Source organism: Callithrix jacchus, chromosome 7 (genome assembly GCF_049354715.1).
Source record: "Callithrix jacchus isolate 240 chromosome 7, calJac240_pri, whole genome shotgun sequence".
NCBI classification, from domain to species: domain Eukaryota; kingdom Metazoa; phylum Chordata; class Mammalia; order Primates; family Cebidae; genus Callithrix; species Callithrix jacchus.
The window spans coordinates 154958550-154974333 of NC_133508.1; the positions used below are offsets into that span (position 1 = coordinate 154958550).

General features: G+C 45.3%; 1 protein-coding gene across 1 annotated transcript in view; it reads left to right on the top strand.

The window, feature by feature from the left end:
• The window catches only part of PTGFRN (prostaglandin F2 receptor inhibitor), an 84476-nt gene that overhangs the window by 43413 nt on the left and 25279 nt on the right, over window positions 1-15784 (top strand). Inside the window, exon 4 of the mRNA XM_035252578.3 lies at window positions 3261-3641. Within this exon, the coding sequence (XP_035108469.3) occupies window positions 3261-3641 (381 nt within the window). The remainder of the gene's footprint in view (window positions 1-3260; window positions 3642-15784) is intronic.

Here is a 15784-nt window from a genome sequence, read left to right on the forward strand (position 1 = left end):
CATTTGTCTCATTTTCATATTTTTGATAGAGACGGGGTTTCACCATGTTGATCAGGCTGGTCTCGAACTCCTGACCTCAGGTCATCCACCCGCCTCAGCCTCCAAAGTGCTAGAGTTACAGGCGTGAGCCACTGCATCCAGCTGCCCTTTCTGTCTTAAACTGGGAAGACCTTCGTTGGACTCATTTCCTGAGCATGAATATGAATATGTGGCTGCTTTGTTGCTGGGATGGGAAGGAAAACAGGAAACAATACGCAGGGGGAGTATTTTGTCTCTGAAGCTGCCTCCCCTGAGCGCTTTACTCTGCGCTCACACCACAGCACAGGACCTGGCTTTGGAAAAGTGAGTGGTGGAAAAGCAGCTCCGAGGTGCTTGAGTAACTGGCCATTGAGAGGAGCTGCTCAGTACTGGTCAGTCTCGGCTCCACCGGCTGCAGAAATCACTTTCTAGGTGGACTTAGGTTAGTTTCCTGATCAGAAGTGATCTCTGGAATCTGCCCTAAGAAACCTCTAGATATTAAACTTGCATCAAACAACTCTTTTAATGAGGCAGAAGAGTTAAGAGTTTCAACTTTGTAGAAGGTTACGCTTTTATGGAAGAATTTGCATCGTAAAGACATTTTTTTTGTTTCGAACACGCCGCAAGACCTATAATATCTATCTAAGAGACTTGAACACTCTGAACTTATTAGGTAGGTAATATCTGGCTCCAATGAAAGAGCGTTCATAATCTTTTTGTGCCATGAGACTTCTCGACAGCCTTTTGAAACCCACAGACCTTTTCTCAGAATTAACATGTTTTAATTCATAAAATACAGCACACAAGATGACAAAGGAAAATCATTATATAGAAATAGTTATCCGAATGCTTGTAAAGCAAATTGGTTTTGTAGTAATATTATGCTGCTTTATTAATGCACTGATAATAAGATAGTGGCAGGCTTCACAACTACTGTACTTTCTGAATAGTAATGAGTATACATGATACTTCAGGATATCTGCAACAACTATAATGTGATGGGAAGGTATCTGTGATTTCTATCTGGGGTAGTCCCAGACACAGGTAATACCATACTGGTTTGTTGCTTACTTTCACAGTGGGAAGAGATGCTGTATTTCAGGTACAGATTAATAAAAATAAAGATGGAATTCTTTCGCCATCCAAGTTCACAGACTGTCGAAATTCTCTTTGTGGTCCCAGGCTAAGAACGGCCACGCTAGGGTCATGATCCTTCTCAGCTTGTCCACACCTGCACTATTCATAGCTGGCTGCTTATATATTCTTATCTCATTGTTATGATAAATGGCACAGAGTGAAGCTGTGCTAACCATGTGGCGGTGAGCCTCCTCCTCACCCTCTCCTCCCTGTCATAGGAGTGGTCTGGTTACTGCAAACTTGGTGTCTGATTTATGGATTTAGTTATATTCAGGGGCAGAGAGCCTGCCCCACCACAGGCTTTGTCTGAGGTCCCTGCTTTCATTACAAATACTTAGAACTGGTTCTTTTTTTCCCTTTAGCCTACTCCATCCTGTCTCCCAGCAGTTCACTCCCAAATCCAGAATGTGTGGGACCTATGGTTAGTGATGTGACAAGATATTGAGCCACTTGCACAGAGAAAATTACAAAGTGAACTACACAGCTGAAGAGACATCCCTGCCAATATTTTCTGAACCTGAGACTCTGTTTTCTCCATCCATACAGTCCACAGCTGCTTGTTAAGTACTTCTTCACTGACCTGACTCCCTCCTGAGTCGTCTTTTACTTCCAGTAGCTGAAGTCCTGGCAGAGGTGACTCCAGCAGAATTCCAGGGTTTCTGGCCACAGGCTTTGACTGTAGAATGGTTCAAACTGCAGATCCTGGCCCAGGGTGGCAGTTTCCGTACTTAGTCCTCTCAAATGATATCCTCAGGTTACTTTTGGCCCCTTTAAAGAGGTGAGGGAGAGAAAGAATTAGACGAGGTGGATGGTGAAATTGGGCTTCTAAATTCCCTTTTGTAATAATGTGCCCAGCTCATTTTCTGTCTCCTGTCTAGATGGATCTTGAACTTGACTTGAAATATTTGTTCAAGGTATTGTCAGGCTTTGGACATATTCATATGAAAGTAATTTATGCTGAAGAGCATGGGCTTTGGAGTTGGGGCTTTTCTGAATTGGGTCCCTGAGCTTACTGGGGCCAGAGCCATGCAGTTGATGGCAGCAACTTGCTTGAATCCCCTGGGAGGTGCCTGCTACTTGTCATCTGAGTAATTGTTCCCCAGGTATTTCACAAGTTGATGTTTTTCTACTCTGATTACAGATGCTCTTTTAGAATCTTCTGAATAGAATAAAATGTTTCCACCGGAAAGCTTTGACGGGAATGTTGGAACTAGATCTGCCTTGAGTTTGTGACCCCAGATACTTCAGTGCTTCATCTAAACATAGTCTACTTTTAATTATCCACATTAATGAGAAAGGACAGTAATGCAGATAGTCCAAAAATTATTGCATTTTAGTTTTCTAATATGTTTCATGATTGGCTTTTAGGTGGGTATGTCTAAGAAATAAATGACACTCTCAGTACATTACGTTTTGAAGACTTGACTCAAGGAAAATTGTCTAGTTTCACTTTGTTGGCCCTTCTGTTTAGGACTTTTCCCTTTTATCCCGAAGATAGTTTTGCCCTCACTCTGCGGCCCTATTCCCTAGCCCGCAACTAACAATATGTACCAGTCAGAACTAAGCCTCCTCTTCTATAAAATCACCTAAGTTTTATCGTGCACATGGTGAAAGTGTAATTTTAGTTTTGCCGTCTTCCGTAGACGGCTTATCAAAGGAAAGCAGAACAGTGAAGAGGAGTTCCTAAAGGCAGGTAGCCTGGATTTGATTTTAGCTCTGCCACCTACCAGGTGTGTGACCTTGGGCAAGTTACTTAACTTCTCTGTGCTTCAATTTCCTCATCAGTAAAACAAGGATAACAGTACCCACCTCTTAGGGTTGTTTTGAGGATTATTATATCTAAAGCACTCAGAACACTGCCTGGCATATATAGCAGGTGCGTATAAATGTTTGCAGCTGTTGTTGTTTTTATAAAATAAAAAGAAATGTAGTAGGTTTTGTTAATTTATTCATGGAAGTATTTCTCAAGCCCCTACAACTGTACAAAGCCTTCTCACTTTCATGCCATAAATAAGAACTTAAAAAGAGATGCTCTAAAAAAGGTGGAGGATAGAAGGGGGAAACATAATTGGATTACCTAGATATATTTGTTTTTAATTTTCAAGTTCTGCGAGCAGCTGTGCCCAAGAACGTGTCTGTGGCTGAAGGAAAGGAACTGGATCTGACCTGCAACATCACAACGGACCGAGTGGATGACGTCCGGCCTGAGGTGACGTGGTCCTTCAGCAGGACTCCTGACAGCACCCTGCCTGGCTCCCGCGTGTTGGCGCGGCTTGACCGTGATTCCCTGGTGCACAGCTCACCTCACGTTGCGTTGAGTCATGTGGATGCACGCTCCTACCATTTACTGGTGCGGAGTGTTAGCAAAGAAAACTCCGGCTACTATTTCTGCCACGTGTCCCTGTGGGCACCCGGACACAACAGGAGTTGGCACAAAGTGGCAGAGGCCGTGTCTTCCCCAGCTGCTGTGGGTGTGACCTGGCTAGGTGAGTGGTTTGGAGAATGACTCTTAGCCTTTCCAGCTTCCCCCCTCCTCAGGGTGGCTGGAAGGAGTTCTCTCCTAGCCTTTCCAGCTCCCCCCTCCTCAGGGTGGCCGGAAGGAGTTCTCTCCTAGCCTCTCCAGCTCCCCCCTCCTCAGGGTGGCCGGAAGGAGTTCTCTCCTAGCCTTTCCAGCTTCCCCCCTCCTCAGGGTGGCTGGAAGGAGTTCTCTCCTAGCCTTTCCAGCTTCCCCCTCCTCAGGGTGGCCAGAAGGAGTTCTCTCCTAGCCTTTCCAGCTCCCCCCTCCTCAGGGTGGCCGGAAGGAGTTCTCTCCTAGCCTCTCCAGCTCCCCCCTCCTCAGGGTGGCCGGAAGGAGTTCTCTCCTAGCCTTTCCAGCTTCCCCCCTCCTCAGGGTGGCCGGAAGGAGTTCTCTCCTAGCCTCTCCAGCTTCCCCCCTCCTCAGGGTGGCTGGAAGGAGTTCTCTCCTAGCCTTTCCAGCTTCCCCCCTCCTCAGGGTGGCCGGAAGGAGTTCTCTCCGGAGGCTCTGCGCTTTGCACTATTTTGACGGCATTTCTGTTGGTTCGTGCATACTTTGGCCCAGATAGATCCCAAACTGGGGGCGAAAGCAAAACTGGCTGAAATAGAATGTGGTTGGGAAGGGAAGTGTTTAGATAATGTGGCCTCACTCGTCTCAATACCCTCATCTGAGAGTGTGTAGTTTCCTTTTGCTGTGACATTTGCACTGCTGAGTGGCTCTTTGAAATGAGTCTGTGCTGCAGGGAGGACGCTGCCATTCTTGGTTGGTTTCTCTTAGACTCCTAGGTGCTCCCTGGCAGGAGCTGGTACTTTTCCAAAGCCCAGTGCAGAAGGAGAATGCCTTCAGTCATTGGAAAGTGGTTTTTTTGTTTTTTTCCACATCATATCCTGGAATCCCACAATATGTTTGCATATACCAGTTACAAGTCAAGGGCCTGCCTGCTTCTGTAGGCTTGTTTTGTGGATGCTCTCACCCCAGATATGATTTCCCCAGTGGAAGAGCAGAGTGGCTCTCAAATGTTGCTACCCATTTTATAACAACCTGCCATATATGTGAAGATCTTGGACATGTCCTCTTGTTTTATACTAAGCTCCTCTTCCCCTGTCTCTTGTTTCCCGAAATGTTTGCCCTCTGGACAAAATTGACACTAACTTTTCCTAATTTTTGTTATGTCTTCTAATTGCGAGTAATCATAGGAGGGATGGAGTCAAGCTGGGTGTGGAAAGCTTTGCTCCCCACCCCCATTATTACAGAGATGGGACAGGCCTACCAGTCAGATTCTTCTCCGTTTTGGCCTCTCTACCATGCGTGAATGCCTGAGCCCTGATGAAGGCATTTGGCATTGCTCTGATTAGTAGCAGGCAAAACAGATCTTTAAAGGCCAGGAAATCATTTCGTCCTTTGTCTGATTCTTCTGCTGTGACCTCCAACTCATACACTTACCTCTTCCTTAGCTCTGCATGGAAGTCTTCTCTCGGGTTAGTGGCATATTCACTGTCTTCTTTTTCCTAAGAAGGCTTTATTTGGCAAAGATGGGGAGTTGGCTGGTGGGGACAGAGGGGGAAGGGAGAAGAAGAACAATGAGAGTAAGCAGAGGGGACAATCCAGTTCCGATGGAGACGAGGCAGGGTGTTCGTCAGCCCTGTTAGCAATGTGATCCTTTGATATCTGAAAAGTGAAAGAAGCGGGGTTTATCCGGCGAGCTTTTATTCCTGCTGTCTGAACCCCGTGCAGGAAAGTCTCTATGAAGTACTGAACTGGAACAATGCTGGCCCAGCTAGAACTCTCCTTAGCAACCTTCAAAATAAAACAGATGTTGTCAGCACCAAAAGAAGATTTTTCATCTCTGGAGCCGAATTTGTCTCACAGCTCTGATCCTTGTGTCTTGTGTGGTGCTGTCGAATCCCAGCACTGGCTCTCCGTACCCGCTCCCCCTTAAACTTTTGAATCCCCAGCTCGAGGACTTTTTTTTTTTTTTATTGAAAGTGCTGCTTGCACTCCAATTTGAGGGCTTCTTTGAAGTACTTGTGCACTGATCCCGGCATACCCGGCGGGGAGGTGCAGGGACTGTCAGACAACAGGAGGGGAGCTCTGGGAGAACGGACTCCTTTAACTGGAAAGGATTTGTTGGTAGATGTGTTCTCCAGAGAATGAAGAGAGAAAAAGAGACGAAATGGTGGAAAAGGCTCCGTTACGATCCTAAGGATCCTGTCATTTGTTTTCCTGTGGAGTGCTGCTACCACTGTGAAAGTCATCAGTGTGCTTTTCCCTGACGGATGCCAACAGATACAGAGCCTGCACCCTCCCTGGTGCTTTGCACGTAATAATCACTCAATACATATTAGCCGAATGGGTCAATAAACCAGTACCAGCACATGGATTACGTTAAAATACATGCACAGGAAAACTCGAATTGCGAAGAAAGCAGTGATGTTCAACTCCTAGGATATTCAGAGATACTTGCCCCTGAGTAAACCTAATGAAAGTGTGAATGTTATGAAAAATGCTTGCATCCTTCTTCTTTCTTCCTCTTAAATCTTCTCCTCCTTCTCTGTGTCTATGACTCAGACCGTTACAGCTGCTTGGACACTTGTCAGGAGTGGGTAGGGTATGAGCACAGCAGCAGACCCTTCTCAAAGACTTACCCGCTGGACTCTGTCCAGAAGCCGGTGAGCCTGGCCTGACATTCATGGTTGTCTCTGGTTATGTAACATGCATGTATATGGGTGTGGATACTGTACCACATACAACTTGGGACCAATATAAGGTAACTGAGAAGTGGCCAGGAAGAGAGACAGACAACCTGCCAAGCACTCTGTTTATATAGGTCATCTCAGGTCGTGCAACTCTACAACGCTGTCACAGAAGAGTTCTCGAGAGAGCTGGCTCTCTACACAGGTAAGTTGCAAAACTCAGTTTTGCTACTTGACAGGTTAAAGTGAATAATTACCATTTACTGAGCATCTACTGTGTGCCAGACACTGGACTAAAGACTTTATATGCATTAAATGTTTAATGCGAAAATAGTTTTGGCCTTGAGACTCAGCTTCACTCCTGAAACTCCAGAGCATAGTCCTGATAGTTCTTGTCTTCATTTGCTTGGGGCTGGTGTACTGAGCCAGGTGAGGGGTTTGAAGCTGATTGGGGTCTTCTAGAGTTCCACTGTGCTAAGCAGGAAGACAGGGCGATGACGTGAATGGGACTGGTAAGTCCAGAGCACTTACAGCTGTTGAGAGGATCATGATAATTTTTTAGATGAGAAAAACTCTTTTACCTAGAAATTATGTCCTACTTTGAAAGGGAAAGAAAAAAGATTTAAATTGGCTCACAAAATGAAGTGCATTTTAAAGCAAGAGACATAAAAATAAAATCAAGATCAAAAGGGTAAAAGAATAGATATTGCGAGGTGGTTGGTATGAATTAGTTATTATATTTGAGCACTGAATTTGCCTCTGAAGTTCTGAAGAGTTGAGACCAAAAAAAAGGATGTGATTATACAGTTCTCTTCTGAGGAGGGAAAACGTAAACGCTTTCAGAGAGACAGACTTTCTCTTGGCACTGAATTTATCATGTGCTTTTTCATTTCGGGGGCATTGGAAAACATAATGGACAGTGCTTTCAACTGTTCTTCTACAAAAGGCCCTGAATGATTGTTTAAATGGATGTTCCTTATATCCACCCTCTATAAAAGCCGTGGACATAAATCTTAAGTGTGTGAAGGAGTTTCTCTAAGAAGCTGAATTATTGTGGGGGGACAAATGATGCTTTGTGTTGGTCCAATTTAGTGTATGTCTAAAACAGAGAACCGAGCAGAATGGCTAGCTAATCTGCACAGTAAGCCATCTCCTTCTGCTATCAGATGTCTTAAAGGAGCCTTTGGCAAGAGCTGGATACTAATCAGTTCGAGCTCTCTGCCTGAAGCACCAGCCTTCTGCGGTGCTAACTGGAAAGGGTTCCACAGGCTTTGGATATAAGAGCTGGAGGAGGGAGAGCTGAGTTCCGCTGTTCACTCTTAAGAACCTGATTTGCATTCTTCCCCACTAAAGGGCTGGCCCCTCTTCCAGCAGTGTGCCAGCAAGGAAGGTAGTTATTTTCTTTAAAAGGAGCTGTTAATCTGCCAAGTACTTGGTAGAAACCTTAGAGTTCTGGGCCCTTTATAGGAGATAAGATTTAGACCTGCAGGATTTCAAGGCTAACTTATCGGCTGTCTGTCCCGGATGATTCTGGAAGGCAGAGGGGCACGTGGCCAAGTGTTGGAGCCGGGAGACCTGTGTTAGTTCTCCTCCGTCACCTTCTAGGTGTGTTTCCTCGGGTGTGCTGATGAACATTTCCAAGTAAGTTGGTTTTCTTGGTTTAATATGATAATGCATATAAAGTACTCAGCACAGTACCTGCTCTTAAGTGCTCAGTGCATTTTCCTGGTGGAAAATTTGCTAGTGTTTGAGGATCTTCCCCCACCAAATTCTTGACCAAGTAAGACATGAGTATGTCTTAGGGCATGGAGGAGCCCAGTGTAGAGGAACTGGGAACGTATGTGTTCTGAAGCAGCTGCTCCCAACAGGAGCTAGAGAAAGGGATTGAGCTGACCACACCCCGCTCTTTTCCTTCCCCCTCCCCTTAGGGCTGGTAATTCACTTTTCCTTCTCTGGGAGGAGCAAATGAGGATGAAGAAAGAAAAACTTCATGATTATGTGTTTATTTATTTTTATTTTTTGAGATGGAGTCTTGCTCTGTTGCTCACTCCGAGTGCAGTGGTGCGATCTCAGCTCACTGCAGCCTCCCCCTCCCAGGTCCAAGCAATTCTCCTGCCTCAGCCTCCCAAGTAGCTGGGACTACAAGCACCTGCCACCATGTTCAGCTAATTTTTATATTTTTAGTAGAGACAAGTTTGGCCATGTTGTCCAGGCTGGTCTCAAAGTCTTGACCTCAGGTGATCCACCTGCCTCTGCCTCCCAGAGTGCTGGGATTATAGGCGTGAGCCACTGCGCCCAGCCCTTCATGGGTATTTCAGGGCATAGATACTGCATTCGAATGATGTTACTTTTATTGCTCTGAAGTGGCTACTGCTCCATACATCCCATAATGGCACTGCAACAGCAAGGTAACGAGTGCCCCTCCCAACAACAATCGCTCCTTATTTGTAGCCTTGACTGGTTAAATGTTGGCGAATATTTCATTGTTATGCAAATAATGATCATGGCATCATTTTGACAATTGGTGAGTATGCTCAGCTGCCTCTAAAGTACCTACCCAATTCAAAAGAGTCAAACCTGACATCAGCAGAGGCTGAGCACTCCTTCTGTTTCTTCTAACTGGTGCATGCAGCATTCATGTCATTAGCTGTGCCAAGTTAACTAAGTTTCAGAGGGGGTATTAGAACATGGTCCTGTTGTACACAGTTCAGAATTAGCGCTTCAGCTGTTGCCATCACTCTTGCCTTCTGGGACAAAGCAGGCTCTGAGAAAGGTTAATAACCTGGGTATGTAAGGAGGTTGTACATTTGATCAGTCAGAACCGGGCCATGGAGCCAAAGCCTGCCCTATAATTTTGCTTTCACACACTGTGCAAGGCCTTAGTCTTCTGACTTCACTCCTCCGGGCTTCATTTTTGCTTTTTGTTTGTTTTTCATTTGGAAATGTGTCTGAAAATAGTACCAATCTTAAAAAGTTGTTCTGGAGAGTAACTGAAAATACAAGGAATGTATGTAGCATGGTGCCTGCCATGTAGAAAGCCCTGATAAATGCTCATTGTTAGCGTTATTACTGTAAAATGGGAATAATGAAACCTTCCTTACGAAATTGTCATGAGAGTAGAAGGAGGTATTTTGTATGAAAATCTCTAGATCAGGCTCCTGTGCACAGTACGCACACAATACTTGTTTTTACAAGTTAGCCAGTGATTCTGAAAGCTTTTCCTTGTCTTAAAAGTTGTGACAGGTAGTTTTTTGTATTTTTGGTAGAGACGGGGTTTCACCATGTTGACCAGGATGGTCTTGATCTCTTGACCTCGTGATGGTGGCGCGTGCCTGTAATCCCAGCTACTTGGGAGGCTGAGGCAGGAGAATTGCCTGAACCCAGGAGGCGGAGGTTGCGGTGAGCCGAGATCGCGCCATTGCACTCCAGCCTGGGTAACGAGCGAAACTGTCTCAAAAAAAAAAAAAAAGTTGTGACAAAGGAGTTTAATGGGCCATTATTTTTAAAGCCTCTCTTTCAGAGAGGATCACTCTTTTGGTGTCTGTGTGTAGCTTTGAAGATGCTGTGGACACGAGCAGATACCTTCCTGGCATCCAGATTAGGGAGCAGATGCCTGCTTCTCAGAATTTTAGTGATGCCGCATTTGGACTGGCCTCAGTATTCTGTGAGAGGGCTTACAATGTGTGTTGTTGTTTGTTTTTAACTTTTAAAAATAGAAATTTACAAATATTCACAGTTGAAGAAATAACCACCGACTTCAACAATAATCAATATTTTGCTGATCTTATTTTATCTCTCTTCCCTCTTCCAGACACCAGACACACACAGACACACACACAGAAACACAGACTTTTTTCTTCTGGAAGAGGATAGAGTATATCCCAGACATGATGTCATTTCGCAGTTAAACACTTTAGTATGCATCTTTAATGATAAGCATTTTTTTAAACATAACCACCATTGCATTCTTGGCTGATTTCTTGATGAGACCAAGCAGAATGTAGCAGTAATCAGTGGTGAAATGCTTGTGCCCAAAATGAGCATTTTAATGCAAAATATTAAATTTAGTTCAATTCAGCCAGTATGTTAGTATTTTTTTATGTACAAGGCACTGCATGCACCGCACGTGCAGAGAATCAAGGTGGCAGTCCCTGGCCCTGGGAAGAGTCCTGTGGAAGGCCTGTAAGGCATTCACACAAATAAACAAAGTTCAAGGCAGTATTGACATAAAATCCTTAGAGAGCAGGGAGCTTGGCAGGTGGTGGGGTTTGTTGAATACGAAGTAGGAGTGTGACACGCGAGTTCAGAGGAGGCATTCTCCGTTGAGTAGGAGAGGGTACACAGTAGTGGTGTGTGCGTGATAGACCTTGAAAAAGGGCACAATCTCTGCAAACCATTTTTAAAATTGTGAAACGATGTTAAAGGACACTTTCTATACATGCACAAAACAAAAAAGATTTCAGAACCCACTCCTACTGCTACCATTCTGATGTGGTGGAATCGTATCTTCTCCAGGAATGCAAGTCTCAGGTTGACCTACAAGGCTGGTGGGTAGTTCAAAGGAACCTGCTCTCGTAAGTTCACAAGCCAAGAATCCACTTGTTTTTGTTTGCTTTTACATTAAAACTGAGGCCTCCTTTTCTGAGGTCTAAGGTTACTTTTAAGAGAGAATGAGACCAACTGTTGAAGGCAATGAAGAGGTTTTTCTTTCCTTCCAAGCAGGAATTCCTGTAGCTAGAGACACACATTGTGCAAGGCCCCCATACTTCCTGCTGTTTGGGTATGTAGGATTTAAACAGAGTCATTTCAAGGTGGAGAATGGAGTAGAAAGAAAGCATTTCTTAGTCATTTTTAAAACTACTTACTGAGCAGGTGGCCCAGGTACTGAGGCAGACAGAACAGCAGGAAGGAAGGCAGAGAAACTGGAAGCATAGGAGTAGCCAGGGAGGGTGTGACTGGTGACATCTAAATGGGGCTGAGAAGGCAGTGGCTGCTGTGGTTGCGTGCATGCAGTAAAGGGCCTTGAACGCAGGTTAGGGAGCATTTTCTTAACTCAGTAGGTGAGGGAAGAAGCCGTGGGAAGTTTGTGGAACAGATGCCCTAGCAGTCATGTCGGTCGTGTCAGGTGGCATTGCGAGGTTGTTAGTCCAGTCTTGGCTAGAGGGACTGAAGGCCAGGAGGAAGGTGTTGTTTGTGAGGTTTTCACTTCTATTTGCAAATATTCGTAAAGTGTCTACTATGCATCAGGCCTGGGAACAAAGAAATGGAAGAGACGCTGAGGAGGTAGAATGTGCGAGACTCAGGAGCCCTTAGAGTGGAGAGGTGGAAGGGAAGGAAGAGTGTTGAAGATGGCACACCTTTCACCATGGGAATGAATGGTGGGGATCTGGTAGCAGGAACAGTTGTTGAAAAATTTGGAGGAGGGGCTAGCTCTGTGTGAGAGAGAGAGAGAGTGTGTGTGTGTGTGTGTGTGTGTGTGTGTAGTATCTGTGTGTGTGTGTGTGTGTGTGTGTGTATGTGTCTGTATCTGTGTGTGTGTGGTATCTGTGTGTCTGTGTGTGTGTGTGTGTGTGTGTGTGTGTGTGTGTGTTTGCAGACGCAGATGTGGAGTGAGGTAAATTTGGTTGTGAGTTTGCTGCTGTCATGAGGCCATGGCTGCCCACTCAGAATGCCCAGACCTCAGCTCAGGCCAGTGCTTGGGTCTGGAGCCTAAGGAAGAGCTGAGTTTTCATGTCTGGGGGAGGGAGCTTTGGGTTGTGAGCTGGCCAGGGAGTAGGAGGAGAGAGAGAGCTGCCCAGGTGGTTGGCACAGGAGCTAGTTTTGACCACCTTTTTCATGTGTTCCGTGATCTGACCACTAATAGGTGAGTCAAATCACTCTACCATGTTTTTTCAATTGACAGATTACAATTGTATATATTTATGGTGTACCACATGGTGTTTTGAAATGTGTATACATTGTAGAATGGCTAAATCAAGCTAATTAACATGATTTCACATACTGATACTGATATGTTACATACTTATCTATTATCTCACATACTTATCTATTACCTCACATACTTATAATTTTTTGTGCTGAGAATGTTGAAGATATATTCTCTTAGTTTCCAAGTATACAGTACATGGTTATTAACTGTAGTCACCATGCTGTACAGTAGATTTCTGGAACTTACTCCTCCAGTCTAACTGAAATTCTGAGTTCTTTGACTAGTATTCTCCCCTCCTCACCCCCCAGCCTCTGATAATCACCATTTTACTCTCTACTCCTATGAGCTCAGCTTTTTAGCTCCCACATATGAGTGAGATTATGTGGTATTTGTCTGTCTGTGCCTGGCCTATTTCACCTAACAGTGTCCTCCAGGTTTATCCGTGTCATCGCAAATGGTAGGATTTTGTTCTTTTTTATGGCTGAATAGTAGTCTATTGTGTAAGTATACCACATATATATATATATTTTTATGGAGACGAAGTAGTCTAATGTGTAAGTATACCACTTTTTTTTTTTTTTTGTCACCCAGGCTGGGGTGCAGTGGTGCAATCTCGGCTCACTGCAACCTCCACCTCCCGGGTTCAAGTGATTCTCCTACCTTGGCCTCCAAGAAGCTAGGACTACAGGAGCATGCCACCACACTCGGCTCATTTTTTGTATTTTAGTAGAGATGGGGTTTCACCATGTTGGCCAGGCTGGTCTCAAACTCCTGACCTCAGGTGATCCACCTACCTCAGCCTTCCAAAATGCTGGGATTACAGGCGTGAGCCACTGCACCCAACCACCACGTTTTTAAAATCCATTCATCTGTTGATGGACACAGGTTGATTCCGTATCTTGGCCCTTGTGAATAAAGCAGCCATGAGCATCTACTGTCTTTCATCGTAATTTGACAGCCTTTGAAAAGGTGCCACTTTGAAAGAATCTGCACGGGGGTGGAAGTAAACCATGAAGGATCAAAGGGTCTGTCACCTGTGAGGAGACAGAAGAGGAGTTCCCACAGGCAGCCTCATGGTGTTTTGGATCACACTGGTCAGTCAGGCTGAGGCGATGGCCTGCAGGGAGCTGTCTTCTGGGTCAGATTCCCTGTGGCAGTAACTTAGTGTCATGGCAGCTCCGCAGTCAGTGTTCCTAAAGATCGCATGTCAGTCAGTGGAACTTAGAAAATACCAAGTTTAGAAGACAGTAAGGTTGGTTCATCCGTGAGATAAGGATGGGTCTGTTCCCATCTGCCACTTTCAAGCCATATGGGCAAGTCACTAACTTCTTTAAAGCTCTCCCCTCAGAAATGGGAACTGTGAATAGTAATCATAAATATGTACATGTGTATGTGTATACGAATATGTGTGTACTCACCAGGTACCAAGCAGTCTAGGCGCTTAAAGTACAATATATTTTAACTCTTAACCCTCACAATACCATTATGAGCTAGTTACTGTCATCCCCATTTTCACAGGTGAGGCATCAGAGATCTGGGTAAGCTACCCAAGGTCAATAGCAAGTAAATGACAGAGCCCGGATTTGAACACAGTCTGGCTTCAGACCTCAGCTCCTCACCACTGCTCTCTGCTGCCTCACAGTTTGCTGTGCAGGGTTCTAGGGAAACACACAGGAAGGGTCTATGTGCTGTGCTTGAAATGGAGTTGAGGCTCCGTGTAAGTAACAGCCACCGCCGCTGCCGCCTACAGATAGCTGGTGTTCAGTGCTCCAGGGCACTCTTGCCCTCTGCACAGCCCGTGCAAATCTGGCCTTTCCACATGAAATGGACTTGGTTGTCCTGCTCTGCACCCACATTGCTGCATCCTAAATTCGACATGGAAGTTTGGATTGGGGTAATTTGAGCATTCCTTACCTTTGCGTCTGGTGGTGTCAGTGCAGTTCAGTGGTGTGTATCCTTCCGTCAGTTTTTGCTAGGGTGATGGTGAAGGGGTGTGTTAGCACTGTGCCCAGGGGCAGGACATCTGCTAGCAGAGCAGCAGCACACAAGCCTGGAAAATGAGTAGTCAGGGTGGCCGTTGCACTCCCCTCCAGACCTGGCAGTCCCACAGCCTGTGGATTTCTCTACGGTGTCCACATCACAGCATGGTGTATGCCCATGGATGGGCGCAAGCAATTCAATACTTGTGAAGATGACATTTGAGGAGTTAAGATGTTGAGTTCTTTTGGTTTCCTGGCCCACTGAATCATTCCTGGAGACATGATGCTGTTACAAATTCCATTAGAGGCTTAAATAACAAGGAAATTTCCTTGACCTCAGCAGTTTGTAATCTGTATGTCATAAATAAACACAACGTTAAATCAAACTAAACTTCGATCAAAGAGATGCAGATAAAGATAGTGTCGATAAATGGAAAGTTCTGTTTGGGTAGACTTAGTTCTCTCCCAGAAGGCAAAGTGCTATGGAAGAAAAATGTAGCCTTTTATAGGCCGGGCATGGTGGTTCCTGTAATACCAGCACTTTAGGAGGCTGAGGTGGGCAGATCACTTGAGATCAGGAGTTTGAGACCAGCCTGTCCAACATGGCAAAACCCTGTCCCTACTAAATAAATACAAAAATAAGATGGTGTGGTGGTGTGTGCCTGTATTCCCAGCTATTTGGATGCCTGGGGCACGAGAAACGCTTGAACCTGGGAGGCAGTTGCAGTGAGCTGAGATTACGCCACTGTTCTCCACCCTGGGAGACACAGCGAGAGTCTGTCTTAAAAACAAAAAAGGAGAAGAAGAAGAAAAATATAGCCTTTTCTAAAAGCCTGAGCGTTAAGGCTGTAAACATTTATTGAGTGCCTGCTGCATACAAGGCAGTGTATTTGGAGCTCGAGGATGACACTATAAGCAAAGAGTCAGTGTGGAATGGGATAACTGGCAAACAAGAGTGCATGATGGCTTATGGAGCACGGAGGAGCCGTCCAGGTAACACTGAAGAATAAGTAGCAGTTTGCAGTGTGTCACAAACAGTGGAGTCAGACTGTGTGGAGACTGGAGAACCTCAAGTAATCAGGTGTAGAGCGGCTGGGGGAGCGGAGAGGAAGCCACGAAAAGGTTCCAACACCAACTCCTTAGCAGGTGTCAAGGAAGGCTTGGGGCCAAGGAGGACAGAACCATGGAGGCGCAGAAATGGATTAAATTGATGCAATGAATCCCAGAGGAAGGGGTTTTTTTTTCCCGGTGAAATCAGGACTGTGGCAGAGGAAAGGGGATGCTAGGAGAATCCCCACCTTCCCTGAAAGGACGTGGGTGTTCACTAGAGCCAGATCCATGACACAAGTCACATTGGCAGTAACAAGAATGTCTTGGGAGAGTCTGAGGATGGGAGTGCTTATTGATCACTGAACACAGATTCAGCAGAAAAAGTCAGAGGAACAGTAAAGTGGGGACAGAAATATGTAGGGGGAATGATGACCTGAGGGCCTTGCATTTGGGGAATGGCCAA